At 39.9% G+C, this 15,302-nt stretch overlaps 1 protein-coding gene across 1 annotated transcript in view; it reads left to right on the forward strand.

The window, feature by feature from the left end:
* The first annotated feature begins 3,768 nt into the window (after positions 1-3,768).
* The window catches only part of COL25A1 (collagen type XXV alpha 1 chain), a 783,871-nt gene continuing 772,337 nt past the window's right edge, over positions 3,769-15,302 (forward strand). The window contains exons 1-2 of the mRNA XM_007940758.2: positions 3,769-4,065; positions 5,109-5,178. Coding sequence (XP_007938949.2) covers positions 3,769-4,065; positions 5,109-5,178 — 367 coding nt within the window. The remainder of the gene's footprint in view (positions 4,066-5,108; positions 5,179-15,302) is intronic.

Raw genomic sequence — 15,302 nt, forward strand, 5'->3', positions numbered from 1 at the left:
TCAATCTGTATGCTGAGCAAATAATCCAAGAAGCTGGACATATGAAGGAGAACATGGCATCAGGATTGGAGGAAGGTTCATTAACCACCTATGATATGCAGACAATACAACTTTGCTTGCTGAAAGTGAAGATGACTTGATGCACTAACTGATGAAGACCAACAACTACAGTCTTTAGTATGGATTACACCTCAACATAAAGAAAACAAAAATCCTCTCACAACTAGACCAGTAAACAACATCTTGATAAATGGAGAAAAGATTGAAGTTGTCAGGGATTTCATTTTACCTGGATCCACAATCAATACCCATGGAAGCAGCAGTCAAGAAATCAGATGTATTGCATTGGGCAAAGCTGCTGCAAAATTCCTTTCTAAACTGTTGAGGAGCAAAGATGTCACTTTGAAGACTGAGGTGTGCCTGACCCAATCCATGGTATTTTCAATCATTTCATATACATGTGAAATCTGGATGATGAATAAATAAGACTGAAGAACTGATGCCGTTGAATTGCAGTGTTGGCGAAGAATACTGCAAAGGGACTGCCAGAAGAACGAACAGATCTGAAAGAAGTGCAGCGGGAATGCTTCTAGAGGCAAGAATGGCCAGACTTCATCTCACCTACTTTAGTTACGTTGTCAGAAGGGACTGTTCCCCGAGAAGGTTATCATGCTTGACAAATCAGAGGGTCATTGAGAAAGGGTAAGACTCTTATGAGAAAGGGGAAGACTCTTAATGAGATGGACCAACATAGTGGCTACAACAATGTGCTCAAGCATAACAAGGATTGTGAGGATGGCGCAGGACCCAACAGTGTTTTGTTCTGTTGTACAAAGGGTCTCTATGAGTTGGAGCTGACTTGAGGGCATGTAACAACAACAACAAGGGAGAAAGAATACAGAGTTAGAAGAGAAGATAGAATAAAACACAGACCATAGGAGCATCAACATTTAGAAGACAGGCAGAGGAAAAGACCTGCAAAGGAGACTAAGGCAATTGGAAAATCACAGCGAGAGTACATTTAAAACATTCTTACTTATTTTGAGGCCTATTGTTGGGAAAAATTTTAATCATAATTAACTGACTCAAAAATTGTTTTCTTATACAAAACAGGGTCAGTAATTCCTTATTGCATCACAGGATTATGAGGTTCAAATGAAAAAAAGTTTTTGTACATATTTTGTAAAGTGTTACACCAGTGGTTATCAAACAATAGTGTGCAACAGAATCATCTAGAAGTCTTGTTAAAACAGATTGCTGGTCTCCACCCGCAGGCTTTCTAATTCGATTGATCCACATTGGCGCTCAGAAGGAGACCTGGTGGTACAGTATTTAAGCATTCAGCTACTAACTCAAAGGGCAGTGGTTCAAATATACAAGTGGTTCTGCAAGAGAAAAATGAGGCAGTTTACTTCCATAAAGAATTGCAGCATTGGAAACCCTATCAGTTGGTTCTAATCTGTCCTACAGGGTCACTATGAGTAGGAATCCATTCTAGGCAATGGGTAAATTGGGCTTCCATATCTGAATTTTTCATAAATTCTCAGGTGATGTTGCTATTCTTGGTTCTGGGCCACCCTTTGAGAATCACTGTGCAATACAAATATTAGGCATTATGCTTCATTTTAGGAGCTCTGGTAGTGTAGTGCCTAAGGCACTTGACTGCTAACCAGAAGGCTGGCAGTTCAAACCCATCAGCTACTCCTCGGAAGGAAGGTTGGGCAATCTACTTCCGTAGCGATACTGTCTCGGAAACCCAAGGAGGGGTCACTATGAGTTGGTCCGACTCCACGATACATAATAATAACAACAACATGCTTCATTTTATAGCAACATTCACTGAGTTTTTCTCCTGATGTATGTTTCCTCCCCCCTTTTTTTCACTCCTGTATCCTCCATCAGCAGATGCTGTTGAATCTTCTTCACCCAGTTTCATGTTTAACAATGTTCATTGAAACATATGAAAAATTTCTTTTAGTGCATAATTCTATTGTTTTCAATAATGAGCAACGACTTAAGTTCGTTTAAGGATAGGAAAAAATATGCAGTATATTTTATGGGGAGGAGAGAAAGAGGAGATAAGGAATCCATTGGTACAGAAGTGGAATTTTTTTGGGGGTGGGTGGGGGGTAAGTCAATTAGATGTAGAATGCTAGTTGTTACCAGCTTTCAAATATCCTATTAGAGACCTTGTAATATGATCCAGAGGGAACAACAAGAGGAGAGTCAGGTAAGAGGAAAAATTGACCTCATTCTTTAGTCCTTTCCTAAATCCTGAGCAATGTGTTTATCTCAACGCTCCCCTTTTCAATTCCACAAAATAGAGAATCAGGAAAACGCATTAGCACCCCAGAGTACAGCCTAAGAACACCGAGCGGGGAGGAGACTCAGCATCGCCAAGACAGAAGGAAACTGGGGGAGGGGAGACAAAACTTGCACTGGTCGGAGAATGTGCTGCGCGGTCGTGGGAAGAGGAGGGAAGTGGGGAAATGTACCTCACTGGTTTGCCTCCAGGCAGTGGGAAAGCGAGGGAGGAAGGAAAAATGCTGTACCAGAACGTGAGCGCAGGAGCTCCCGCCGCTGCTTTTGAGTGAAGATCTGGAGAGCTAGAGCATTCTGCTCCACTTCTTCCTTTCTGCAGGCCATTTCCTCATTTCTAGCCAGGATCAAGAGGGAGGCACTGGGCCGAGTTAGTAAAAGCCAATGTTGCCGCCATCGGTGCAGCCGACCTCGCTTCGGCCCCTGGCCCCGGGCGGGAGAGGTAGCCTTAGGGACACAGAACTAACTCTGTGGAGGGGGCGGGACCGCCAAAAGTCTCTCCAATCACGGTGGCCACTCTAGCTATTTGCATGCACTATGCTAATAACAGACCTCCTGCTCAGCTCCTAGCCAGGCTCCCCGCCCCCTCGAGGGTCTCCAGGGCGGCCCGCGGGCCCGGCGAAGGTGAATATATTATGATAATGAGGCGGGCGTCTGCGTCAGCTCTGGGAAGGGGGCGCCCTGCACCGGGAGCGGCTGCCGGACGCTGGGCGCTGGGAGGGGGTCGGGGGAGGGCCGTAGCGCTGAAAGCGCGCGCGCACTCACACACACTCACACACGAGCATCCCGAAGGGTATTTAAGGCTCGCACACGCGGGGCTGCGGAGATACTTCGGGAAGCCGCGACTTCGGCCTCGCCACTCGCATTTGCTCCTGGGCTTATTTGGTTTCCTCTCTCCTCTCCCCTTGGCCACCCCTTTTGCACTGCGCCTTCTCGGTCTCGCTCAGCCTTTTTGCCTTGAACTGAATTAAGGTGGGAAACAGGTCGGCGTGCGGAAAAACACCGAATAGCTAGAAATAACGAAAACTAACAGAGACGCAACAGGTCTGGTGTCCGTGACGAGGGCGAGCGGCGGCCCCTCTCCGCCCCTCGCCCGGAGCCCCTCGGACCCTGCTCAGCGCTCTCCGAAGAGGTGTCTGTCCTCTGGGGAGCCGGGAGGGCCAGCTGAGTGGGTTTCATCTCGCTTGTTACACCATTGCCACCCAGTCTCCGGACTGAGGGTGCATTCCACTCGCAGCTGGGAGGAGGGAAGAAACCGGAGTATGGTCCTCACCAGCTTGTCTCGGCGCTGAGGAAAGCGGAGGTCCATCTCTGCGCCCCGACACTGACTCTGTCAACTAGTTGTGCAGCCACAGAGTCTGAACTTTAGAGAAATCGTCCTTTTTCTTTCAAGATTACTGGAGGTGGTAGAGGGTGGGAGGCGAAGCCGAGGCAGCCGACCCCGCCACGATGCTGGTGAAGAAGCACACAGGGAAAGGAGGGGGTCGTGAACTGGCCTCCGAGGATCCGAGCCCCGCCGCTCAGCGCTGTGCCCGGACCTGGCCCCCATGCGCTACCCTGGCGGCCCTCCTGTCGGTGGTGGCGGTCATGTCCTGTCTGTACCTGGGAGTGAAAACCAACGATCTCCAGGCCAGGATCGCCGCTCTCGAATCCGCCAAAGGGGACCCTTCCTTTCGTGTGCTGCCTGATTCACTGGATCAGCTCAAGGCAATAGTGCAAGAGAAAGTGGAGGGACTTCTGGCTCAGGTGTGAAAGGCTGGGGTTTTTTGCACGTGCATAACATCTTGCAAAGACCAGATTCTGTGTACTCGATCACCTTCTTGCCTTTCTGTGCCATACTTGGTGTGGCTGTTTTTGTGCATGTGTTAGGTGATGATGTACACTCACTGTAGCATATATTTGTATATGCACATCCAATGATACCGCCATCTCTTTTTCTATCATCTTCCTTCATTCTTCCTTCATGTTTGCATGCTAAACATATATGGAGATCTCGAAGGGTGGCCAAAATGGTGGGGTGGCATGTTACATCCTTTTAGTTTTATGGAGTCCCATAAGATTATTTTCCAATTGTGTGGAGAATATTTCTTGGAGAGATAACATGTAGTAACACCTATGACTACTAGGTCATACCATAGGTGCTATTAATATATAAAAGGTAATCACTCTTAAAAGTGAACTATCCCTATATATGACTTAAACACCTCACACATTAAACGTTTTCATATTGAATGTTTTAAAAGAAAAAAAAAATTGTAAAGAATGCAGTACCAGGAATATTGGGTGTTGAAAAGAACCTGTGTTGTTACCTTTACCAAAGCCAGTAACTCTGGACTAGAGTAAGGGGGTTCTCTGGAACTTGCCCTTCCAACAGAGAGGCTGCTTGGCAATAATCACAGCACAATGTAATCAAACAGTTGACCTTCATCTATGGAATATTGGCTGTTTTAAAACCTTAGATACAAAAAGCTTACGTAGAACTACATATGTTAGTGCTAGGTTTTTGCATTGACTAAATGCCTCTTGAGCTGGGGAAAAGAGTGGTGGTAGTTTGAGAATGGAGAAAGATGTTATACAAATACAGCAGTCTTGATACCATGTCAATGGTCATTTACTTTTTTTAGGGCTTGGGTACTGTTATCTATTGACTAAAGCCCAAGTTCATATGTAAATGTTATTTATGCAGGCTATGAAATGCTGGTAAATCAGCATAAAGCCAGAAAGCCCCCAAAGAATCCATTTCTCTACAATGCTACTGATGATTATTAATACCTCTTCTTTTCTTACAGAAATCCTATGAACACATGGCTAAAATGAGAATTGCAAGAGAAGTACCTTCAGAGTGCAACTGCCCAGCAGGTAAAATGGAACTGTTTAACAAGGTTTCCTCTGTAGCAGAGCACTTTAGAACAAAGGTCCTGTGTCTGTCAATTCTACCTGTAATAATAGTAAAGAAAGAATGCAGACCCAAGTTACTTTAATAAAATCAACATGTCTCCGTCAAAAGAATGGCAAATAAAGCCCCAAATATTATTTTAAGCAGCATACCAAGGTCATATGGGAAAGCAAAGGAGATAGAGGTAATCACCAAGAAAAATACAGGCCAAGATGATGTACAAAGATGTTCTTGGATCCGTAGATTGAAAACTATCCCTCAATTTTATTACATTATTTTAATGTCTGGGTGAAAAGGACTGTAGAACATGTTAGATTCTGAGTTGTCTGGTGGCTAATGTTACATTAGAAAAGATTTCCATTTCCTTCCCTTTGGCATATGATTACATTACTAGGCACCTTCATGTCCATCCTATCCTGCTTTTTCTCTTTTCTATCGTAAGGTTCTCTCTGCCATCTTATAGCTAAAGATGAGGACTGCTAGATTTGTTCTTTATCTTGATCTTCCAGTTATGAACTGCATTGTAAATGAGTCTCAAAAAATACATCTATCTATATGTACATATATGATATATATATATATACACATATACAATATATACAGCACATATACAATATATGTATGTATATATATATCCATATATATACATACATATATATGTATTTTTTCCACTTTTCTATGTAGCTTTAGGGAACTATGTTAAAGACAGCATATTAGTAGAAGGATGGAGAAGAGAGAAAGCAATGAAAAAAACCCTCAGGGTTATTAATAAATCTACATTTACATATCTGTAGGGGTTGATAGTCTTCTGTAGACCTTCTAACAATTTAGAAGCCCTTGGAATATTACCCTCGTAAAATGTCTAGTGGATTCAACTTATATAAGCCACAAAAAACTCTTCTGAGGCTTGAGATTTTCATATCACATAAATTTTTAGTGCATTTTGAACCTTTTAGTTTACTTTATTATCATTCATTAGAAAGTGAGTCTCTTACATCTTCTTTAATATTCAGGAACATATTATTTAGATACTGAGACATAGCTCTCTATATATGGAAAGACTAATTACCATATTTTCCCATATTCTGAGGTTTTTTTTTTCTAGTGATGATTTGTTTTGACACTGTGTTAGAAATTTTTAATGTTAATATTGAATTGTACATCATAACAATATTTATTATTTATGTTATGCTACATTGTTGTAGGAGCTCTGGTAGCATAGTGCCTGAAGCACTTGACTGCTAACCAGAAGGCTGATGGTTCAAACCACCAGCCACTCCTCGGAAGGAAGATGGGGCAATCTACTTCTGTAGTGATACTGCCTCGGAAACCCAAGGAGGGATCTCTATGAGTCGGGTCTGACTCGATGGCACATAACAACAACACATTGTTGACAAAAATGGACCAGTATTTTTAAAATGAAGTCTTTTGATTGACAGGATATATATGCTAGATAACAGGCACATACAGAATTAAGGTTCGACATAGTAGATTCCCTTTGTAGCTGATTTAAGTTGGGAGAAACCTTAGATGTCAGAAAAGCAAGGAAGGCAGTTTTCTAGAATAGGAATTAACTCAAAGCAACCTCATCAGGCTGTAAAGATTATTTACATGTCTTAGAACAGTTGGTATAGGACTTCACTTAAAGAGTCTAGCATTTTCAGTATGCAGCACTTTTGCTAGTTGAAAAAAAATTATTTGTGAAAAACATTTAGTGTTTAATTAATGGCATGCTTAGTGACAATCATAGCACTGAGTTCTGTTTTCTGCCATGTAGCTGCTTCATGATGCTTGATGGCAGCTAGTTATTGAAGTCCAATCTGTAATCTGGAAAACAGAAATAAAAAAGGAAAGGTACTCAATTTAGAGTTTATCGTATTATCTTAGAAAATCAATTTGAAACATATTTCATCTTACATGTTAATAAATGATAAATGGTGATTTCTTGGCTTTTCTGTTAGTTCTCACTAATGCTGCTTTACTTCCTTGCCACCACTGGAGCTCCACATTACATCATCCTTCCCCTACCCTGGGGTTACTTGAGAGGTAAACGTTTGAAGGTACACATTCCAATACACAGAGTCAAACTGGTTTCTTGCTGAAAATTTACTATTTTAGAAACACCCCCTGCTGCTTGTGGAATAATCCGACATCATCAAAATAAAGACATTAAGTTCAAAGTAGTGTCCCCAGGAAAACTAGCTATTTTGAATTATGGTCAGTGAGGTATTGTTGTAGATAATAGTCAAGAGGATTAGAAAGATACAGAGCTTCCCACCTGGTTTGCAGTGACTAAGACTTGTTACCCAGACATCTGTTTGTAGGGCAGAGTGAGGCAAGTCAGTGACCTCAGCTCACTTCCTGTGGACAGATGCCCACCCCTTGAAGTTGACACTTTTGTTGACAGTCTTAGCCACAGAGCCAAGGCCTGATAGCAAAGGAGAGATGCTGTATTGTGTTCACTTTAATTGTGTTTGATAGAACTATGTCCCAGTGAGGTTTTTCCAGGTAGGCTACAACAAAATATAGAATTTATAGATTTTTCTTTAAAAAATATACAAGAATGAACCTTTGTTGGGAGGGATAAGAAAGGCTATTTATTAATAGCTTCTAATTGTAAGAAGTGAACATATAAATTGTGCCTACTTTATATGCCCTCTCTCATTTAATCCTCACAACAACTGTGAATGTTAAAAAAAAACAAACCAAACCCATGAATGTTAAGTATTAGTACTCTCATTTTACAGATGAGGAAGCTGGTACTCAGAGAAGAGGAATAACGTAGCGTAGTAAGTACAAAGTCAGAACTTCTGCCACATTTGACAGAATCAGAAGTCCAAAGTCTAGTGAAGAGCAGAGAGTGAATATAGGCGTTGGAGCTGGGCAGGGTAGTCCTGGATTGAAATCCTCTTCTGCTGCTAAAAACTGTATGACTTAGTCAAACTAATGAACTTCTCTATGTTCCAGTTTTCTCCTCTGCACAAATGGCTAATGATACTTGCAAGGTGATAGTGGATCTAAATTGTCTGGTAGATTCATTACATGGTAGTAATTATTATTCCTTTTACTGTATTGTATGTTACTCAATTTTAATCTGGTCCATGGAGACATATGGTATAGACGGGATACCTGAGATCTGGAGATGATATATAACTTGCTCAACACCTAGTGGCTAGTTGATGGCAGGTTCTAGATAAAAATACTATGCTTAATTAAACAAATTTATCTGTAGATCACTCATGCAGATAATCAAACTAGTCAGTATCTCTTGGTGCTACATTAATGAAGGTTGTTTTTTTTTTTACTGATATTTATATTAGTGTTCAAAATTATTTTCACACTTTTACATGATTATTTTTTAATTGCAGGAAAAATTTTTGGTCTTTTAGGTAAATCATGATTAAAGTAGATAGGACCTGGGCTTAGAGAAGCTTAGAGATACTTAAGAATGTTTTTACAATTTCCATAACACATGTTTATGAAAAGAAATTTAACTATTTGACTCATTTACACATTTACTTTTATGAACAGTTTTATTGAAACATAATTTACAAAATTCAGTAATTTTAAGTTTGCAGTTCAATGATTTTTTTTTCTGGTAAATTTATAGTCAGGCCATCATCACCACTATTTAGTTTTTGATCATCTTTATCACTCCCAAAAAGTTACATTTTTTTCATATCCTGAGGAGAAGCTTTGTTGTTTTCCTCTAAAGAATGCCTAATATTTGCACTTTAGAAGCAAACGACAAAAGTGAAAACAACAACAAAACCCATACACATTGAAACTCTATTAGCAGAATGTTTGATGTAGCAATAGTTGAGCCATGGAAATTCAGTTAGCATCTGTGGCTTGGCCTCTGTGAAACCTGACCCTCTAGAAGAGAGTCAATTGGTTCTTTGCTATGGCTGTGGAATTCTTGTTTGAGTTCTGCTCTTAGAGTCCTACATGCAATATGCAAAAGCCAGTTGTATTTATTAAGAGCTTCTATGTGTCAACTGACAAAGCACACTGGGAGCCAGGCAGACAACCAAAAGATAATTTGGTCACAAACGTTCCTGTACCTGACTCATCAACAATGATGCCCGCCTAGGGTATTAGGTATCAGAACCTCTGTGGTGTAGTAGACAGAGATTGTGAACAGGGAATAAAGAATCTGGAGTTTTAGTCTAGTTTTGTTATTAACAAGTTATGTGCTATTGGGCAAATCATTTCTGAGAATGACTTTTTTTAATTATTATTTAAACTTTTTTTTTTTAAATTGTAATTTGAGTGAAAGTTTACAGAGCAAATTAATTTTCCATACAACAGTTCATACACATTTTGTTTCATGACACTGATTGCAATCCCCATAACATAATAGCTCTCTTCCCACTTCCTCCCTGTGGTTACCTTTCTCCTGTGTCCTTCTTTCCTATACATTCCTGCTGTCTGATATATCTCCCTGTACAAATACTACTCTTCTGATCTCCCATGATTAATTGTTCTAAGGAGTGTACGTATGTGGGATAAATGTTCACCTTATAAGCCTGTTTATTTTTTTACTGGAAGCCATAGAAGTGAGTTCAATTCCAGACCCAAAGGGTGACTAGGAGCCATAATCCTCAGGAGTTTCACCGGTCTCTATCAGATTTTAGCTTAGTCACTTTTATGATTTTGAGTTTTGTTCCACATTATTCTCCCACTCTGTCCAGGATCTCCTAGTCTGATCCCTTTCCATGTGGCTGACAGTATTTGAAGAATGACTTCTATAGACTCTACTTTAATCCTCAAATTAGGAATATTGGATTAGAATGATTTCAGAGGACACATTTGTGGATTCTCCAGGCATCAATAAAGGGTTTCTGTATGCCAAATACTATGGTAGACACTGGGAATACATAATGGACATGGGAGATTTGGTATCTGCCTCATAGAGCTTGTATTTCAATAGGGATGACAGACATTAATTTGAAGATGATATGAATTTTAGGTGTGCCGAGCACAACCAAGTATAGTGTGTTTTGGATGGAGCATATGACCAAAATCTCTTCTATATTGTAAACATTTGGATTTTTTCCCTTTTCTCTTGAAAAATAAAAATATCATTCTCTTTTAGATATCACAGTAAGAGAAAATTTAGTTTCTGGTTAAAAAGAAAAATTCTAGTCATGAGTAAAAAGCTGATTTTCTAGACTTGCTCAGCTTTTGGTCTTCTCAAGATTTGTGGTAAGATAGAGTGTACACCGAAATACCTACTCTGGTCTACCTACTGCAATGTTTATCCCAACCAGAAGGAAAAAGAGAATTGTCATATATAAAGGGCAGTTGTAATAGGATAGTAATGATTTATTCTACTTTTTCTCCAAAAATTGTGAGATTTGTATTGGTAAGAAGAAAAACTTCCTGTCTGGTGGTACTAAACAGTAGTACTAGACCTGGGTAGTGTACATTCACTGATAATCATTTAAATGTAGAACAGCCAGGCACCTGCTTGGAGAGTTTAGCTAGAGACAAAAAGGATATACTAGATAATTTCTAAGGTCCATTTGTACTCTCAAGGCCTGTGAAAATTACTCTATGCAAAATACGAATACATGTCGAAAAAGTAGACTCACTGCCGTCGAGTTGATTGTGAAATGTAGGCAAGTAAAAGTACCTCTGATTCATAAATGTGAGTGATATGGCTCCTGGTAACTGACTCTGTGATAACTTCTCCACATTTTGGGTGGAAAAAATGTTAGTTGTAGTCTGATGGTTGTGTATCCTTTCTCATGGAATATAGAGAACTTTTAAATTACTTTGCATAACATAAATTTTACTTTATTGTATAAAACTTGTGTTTCCTATTCATGTGATTTTTCACTTATGCTGTATACTTTTTCTAACCAGCCACACAATGAATGGAAAGTGTACATGAAGTAAAGGTATAAGAATAAAAAAAAAAAAATCATTGCTGTGGAATTGGATCCGACTCATAGAGACCCCTCCTTGGGTTTCCGAGGCAGTATCACTATGGAAGTAGATTGTCCAACCTTCCTTCTAGGGAGTGGCTGGTGGGTTTGAACTGCCAGCCTTCTGGTTAGTAGTCAAATGCCTTAGGCTCTATGCCACCAGAGCTCCTAAGATAAAGAATGTTGTTGTTGTTGTTATGTGCCATCCAGTCGGACCCGACTCATAGCGACCCCTCCTTGGGTTTCCGACGCGGTATCACTATGGAAATAGATTGCCCCATCTTCCTTCCAAAGATAAAAAATAGTCAGCAACAAAGAAAGCAAAACCAAAATGCTATAAATGTTATTTAAATAAGAATAGCATGCATTCTCCTCCTCTTGTAAGGCCAAACAATATAATATGACATCTGAGTGCCTTAAAGCATTAATGTTAAATTGTTTCAGTTCTAATGAGGACAATAGTTTGGGTGTACCAATTATTTGGTCTAGTGATGACAGCTGGCAAAATGCCCTGTCACCCAAGGAAGCAGGGACAAATTGCCTTTTGATATAGCATTCTTGTTTTTTAGCATGTCTTTTGTTTAAGCTATTAAAAAGCCAATTCTTGAAATGCTCTTTTATTTTTCTTACCCCAGTAATTCTGTTTTTTTTCGCCCCCATGAGGTAAGAATTATTTAAGAGAAGGGTATTAGTTCTACATAGAGTATAATTCTTTCTAGCTCATTTGAAGAGCATGTAGGTACACGTAATCTCTAAGGGCTATAGTAACCTACTGTGTTTCTGGTTGGTTTGTAGTTGTGCAAAATCAACTATATTGCTTTTTTTTTTTTTAAAAAAGAAAACAATATTTGAGTGTCAAAATTAGGTCTAGGAATGGAGAAGGAGGGGCATGCTTTCATCTATAGGATCAGGTAAATAGAGAACTGGTAGGGAAACATGCCAGAGTCAGGAATGTTTAGAAATCCAAGGGATATTTCCTGCTACAAGGAGAATCCCACTAGACACTTATATCAAAATAACATCTATCTATGTTATCTTGAGTGGAAACCATCCAAAACCAATCTGAAAAAGTGTTTTTAGTCCATCCTACCACTTTATAAACATTAAACTTTATAAACATTAAACTTTATAAACACTTTATAAACATAAACATTGGTGGTTTGATAGAAGCTGAGAATGTGAAACAATGTATGAGTCAGTCTGGCTGCTGGCTGTAGCCCACTACGTGCCTGCTAAAGTTGGAAGCATCCCCACCGTCCCTGGCTTGCCTGTATGGGTGATGTTCCATGCATTGGTTTAATGTGCCATAGCTAACACTTTTTTTTTTTTTTTTTTCCCCAATTTGTGTTAAAAATAACTATGGCATGCCAAATTCTTAGACATGGGTAGTTAATGTTTTGTTTGGGATTTGCTCAGGCTTGCAGTGAAAAAAACTTGATATTTTAAAATTGCCTTTTGAAAAAGAGGAGATGCAGAAGAATGGGATGCAGAAGTGAAAATCACTAACAAATTAAAACTGAGCGCTTTTCGTGGGCATCGTATATTCCTTCAAATGACTACTGTATGCTTGAAGTCATTCAAGTGATAGGAGTCCTTGAGGAGATGCCACCAGATGGCAGGCATCTTCCCTTTGTGTCCACAAGGAGGAGGAACTGAGCCGAAGAGCAGGACTCCTTCTGCCAGTTCCTTCCCAATTAAAACCCTTGCTGACTTTCACCGCTTGGCATTCTGCTTGCCATGAAAAAGATTTGTGGAGGGAAGCAATTAATTCCTTCCACCTATATTTGAAAAATAGCATGTTCTATCAGTTTTAAATACTTTAAATCAGTTTTAAGATACTTGGAAGAGTCTAGTAAATTTCCCATTTATGGAATGTAAAAATGTAGTCATTTAGTAGATAAATTTACAGATAACAATTGGAGATTAGTATAAATGAACTAAATTGAATTTACATGTAGGGGATTTTATACTTACATTATGCTATTTCTCAGAATCATTGGAATCACTTTGACATCATTTCATCTGGAGTCTCCATTTCAAGTTCAGCTGCCACATTAATTAAGAACTGAAACACGTTTTTCCCCTTCCTATTTTGTTCCTTGGACTAATCACTAACTTTGTCTTTTTTGCAACAAAGCCATGTTTAATACATGCAGGCCTTATTTGGGAGCTCTGGTGGCATAGTGCTTAAGGCATTTGACTGCTAACCAGAAGGCTAGCGGTTCAAACTCACTAGCAACTCCTCAGAAGGAAGGTTGGGCGATATACTTCTGTAGTGATACCGCCTTAGAAACCCAAGGAGGGGTCTTTATGAGTTGGATCCAACTTGATGACAGTGGGTTTACCAGGAATGACAAAAACTGTGTCTGCTCATGTGGATATTAATGGTTTAGATTTTAAGAGTTCTTGGTTTCTGCACTATGCACACAAAGTTTCTATTCTTGCATTTGAAATATGGTCAGCATATTTTAAAATACAATCTTCACATTTGGGCTTAGTGGCTGAGTAAATTATATGAGGTATAGCCAAATCTAATTTATGCATTCCATCACTCATCTGCCAGTTTGTCGTACTGTGGTGGCTTGCGAATGGGCAATGTTTTGTTCTGTTGTACATAGGGTTGCAATGAGTCGGAGCTGACTTGAAGGCACCTAATAACAACAACAACAGTTTATGCATCATGGTAATACTGAAAGTCAGAGTATGTCTAACTAGAGGTAGCCTGGTTGAGGCAGAGGTAAAATCTATTCCTTTATTTACCAAAGACTTCACATGTAAGGAGAGCAGAAGGGGGAGGGGAAGTCACACATATTCTCAGGATGCCATCATACTTAGATTCATACTTAAAAAGCCTGGTATTTTAGAGTTCCTGTTATAATGTAATTAAGGAGCTGGGAGAATTCTCCATTATACTGTCTCTGTTGTTGTTATGTGCCATCTAGTTGGACCTGACTCATAGTGACCCCTTCTTCGGTTTCCGAGGTGGTATCACTATGGAAGTAGATTTCCCACTCCTTCCGAGGAGTGGGTGGTGGGTCTCTAGACCTCCTTTTTTAGCCTTATAGCAGTTAATGGGACAGAAAAAAAATCTTACAAGAGTTTCTCCTTCAAGTCTATTACAAGGCCAGGATGGTGTTCTTATTTTGATCCTTCATTATGCTAGAAGTAAACATACCAGGGGAATTCAAATACTTTTCTTTACACAACATTGCTATAACGCAGAACCAAACCCACTGCCATCAAGTTGATTCCAACATCTAGTGACTCTATAAGACAGAGTAGAACTGCTCCATAAGATTTCCAAGGCTGTAAATCTTTACAGAAGCAGACTGCCTTATCTTTTTCCTGAGGAGTGGCTGGTAGGTTTGAACTGCCAACCTTCTGGTTAGCAGCCAAATGCTTCAACCACTATCTCACCAAAGCCTTAACATTCCTATATCTTAGGTCAGTTCTGGGAGTTAATAAAAGTAAGTACATTGAATTATCCTTGTATTATAAAACAAATTTGTGATCTTGGGCTCTAGAATATGGTTGGACACTATTTATTTATTTATTTATTTATTATTGTGATTTGGGTGAAAATTCACAGAGCAAATTCACTTTCTGTACAGCAGTTCACATATACTTTGTCTCATGATGTTGACCACAATTTACCACAATGCAACAGCTCCCCTCCCACTTCCTCCCCATAGTTACCTGTTCCTTGTGTCCATCCCTCCATGCACTCCTGCCTCTTGAGCTGTCTCCTTGTGCATAAGCAGCCCTTCCTTCTCCCATGACTGTTCTCTTCAAAGAGTGTATCTACTTGAGGTAAATGTTCAACTCATATGCCTGTCTTTTGTTTGGCTGGAAACCACGGTGTGGGTTCAATTCCAGACCTGAAGGGCAGCTAGGGGCTGTAGTCTCAGCGGTTCCACCAGGCTCTATCGGACCAGCAAACCTGGTCCCCACCTTTTCTTTTTTTTTTTCCTCCAAATGATTTTGAGTTTTGTCCACATTGTTCTCCCTGTCTATCAAGGATCTCCTACATAGATCCCCTTCCAAGTGGATGACAGTAGTAGCCAGACACCATCTAGTTCTTCTGGTCTCATAGTTGTATAGGCTGCAGATTGGATGGTGTACCAGTTGCTAGGACTAATTGTTTCCATGAATTT

This window comes from Orycteropus afer, unplaced genomic scaffold (assembly GCF_000298275.1).
Source record: "Orycteropus afer afer isolate SDZICR_OR568_19922 unplaced genomic scaffold, OryAfe1.0 scaffold00071, whole genome shotgun sequence".
NCBI lineage: Eukaryota > Metazoa > Chordata > Mammalia > Tubulidentata > Orycteropodidae > Orycteropus > Orycteropus afer.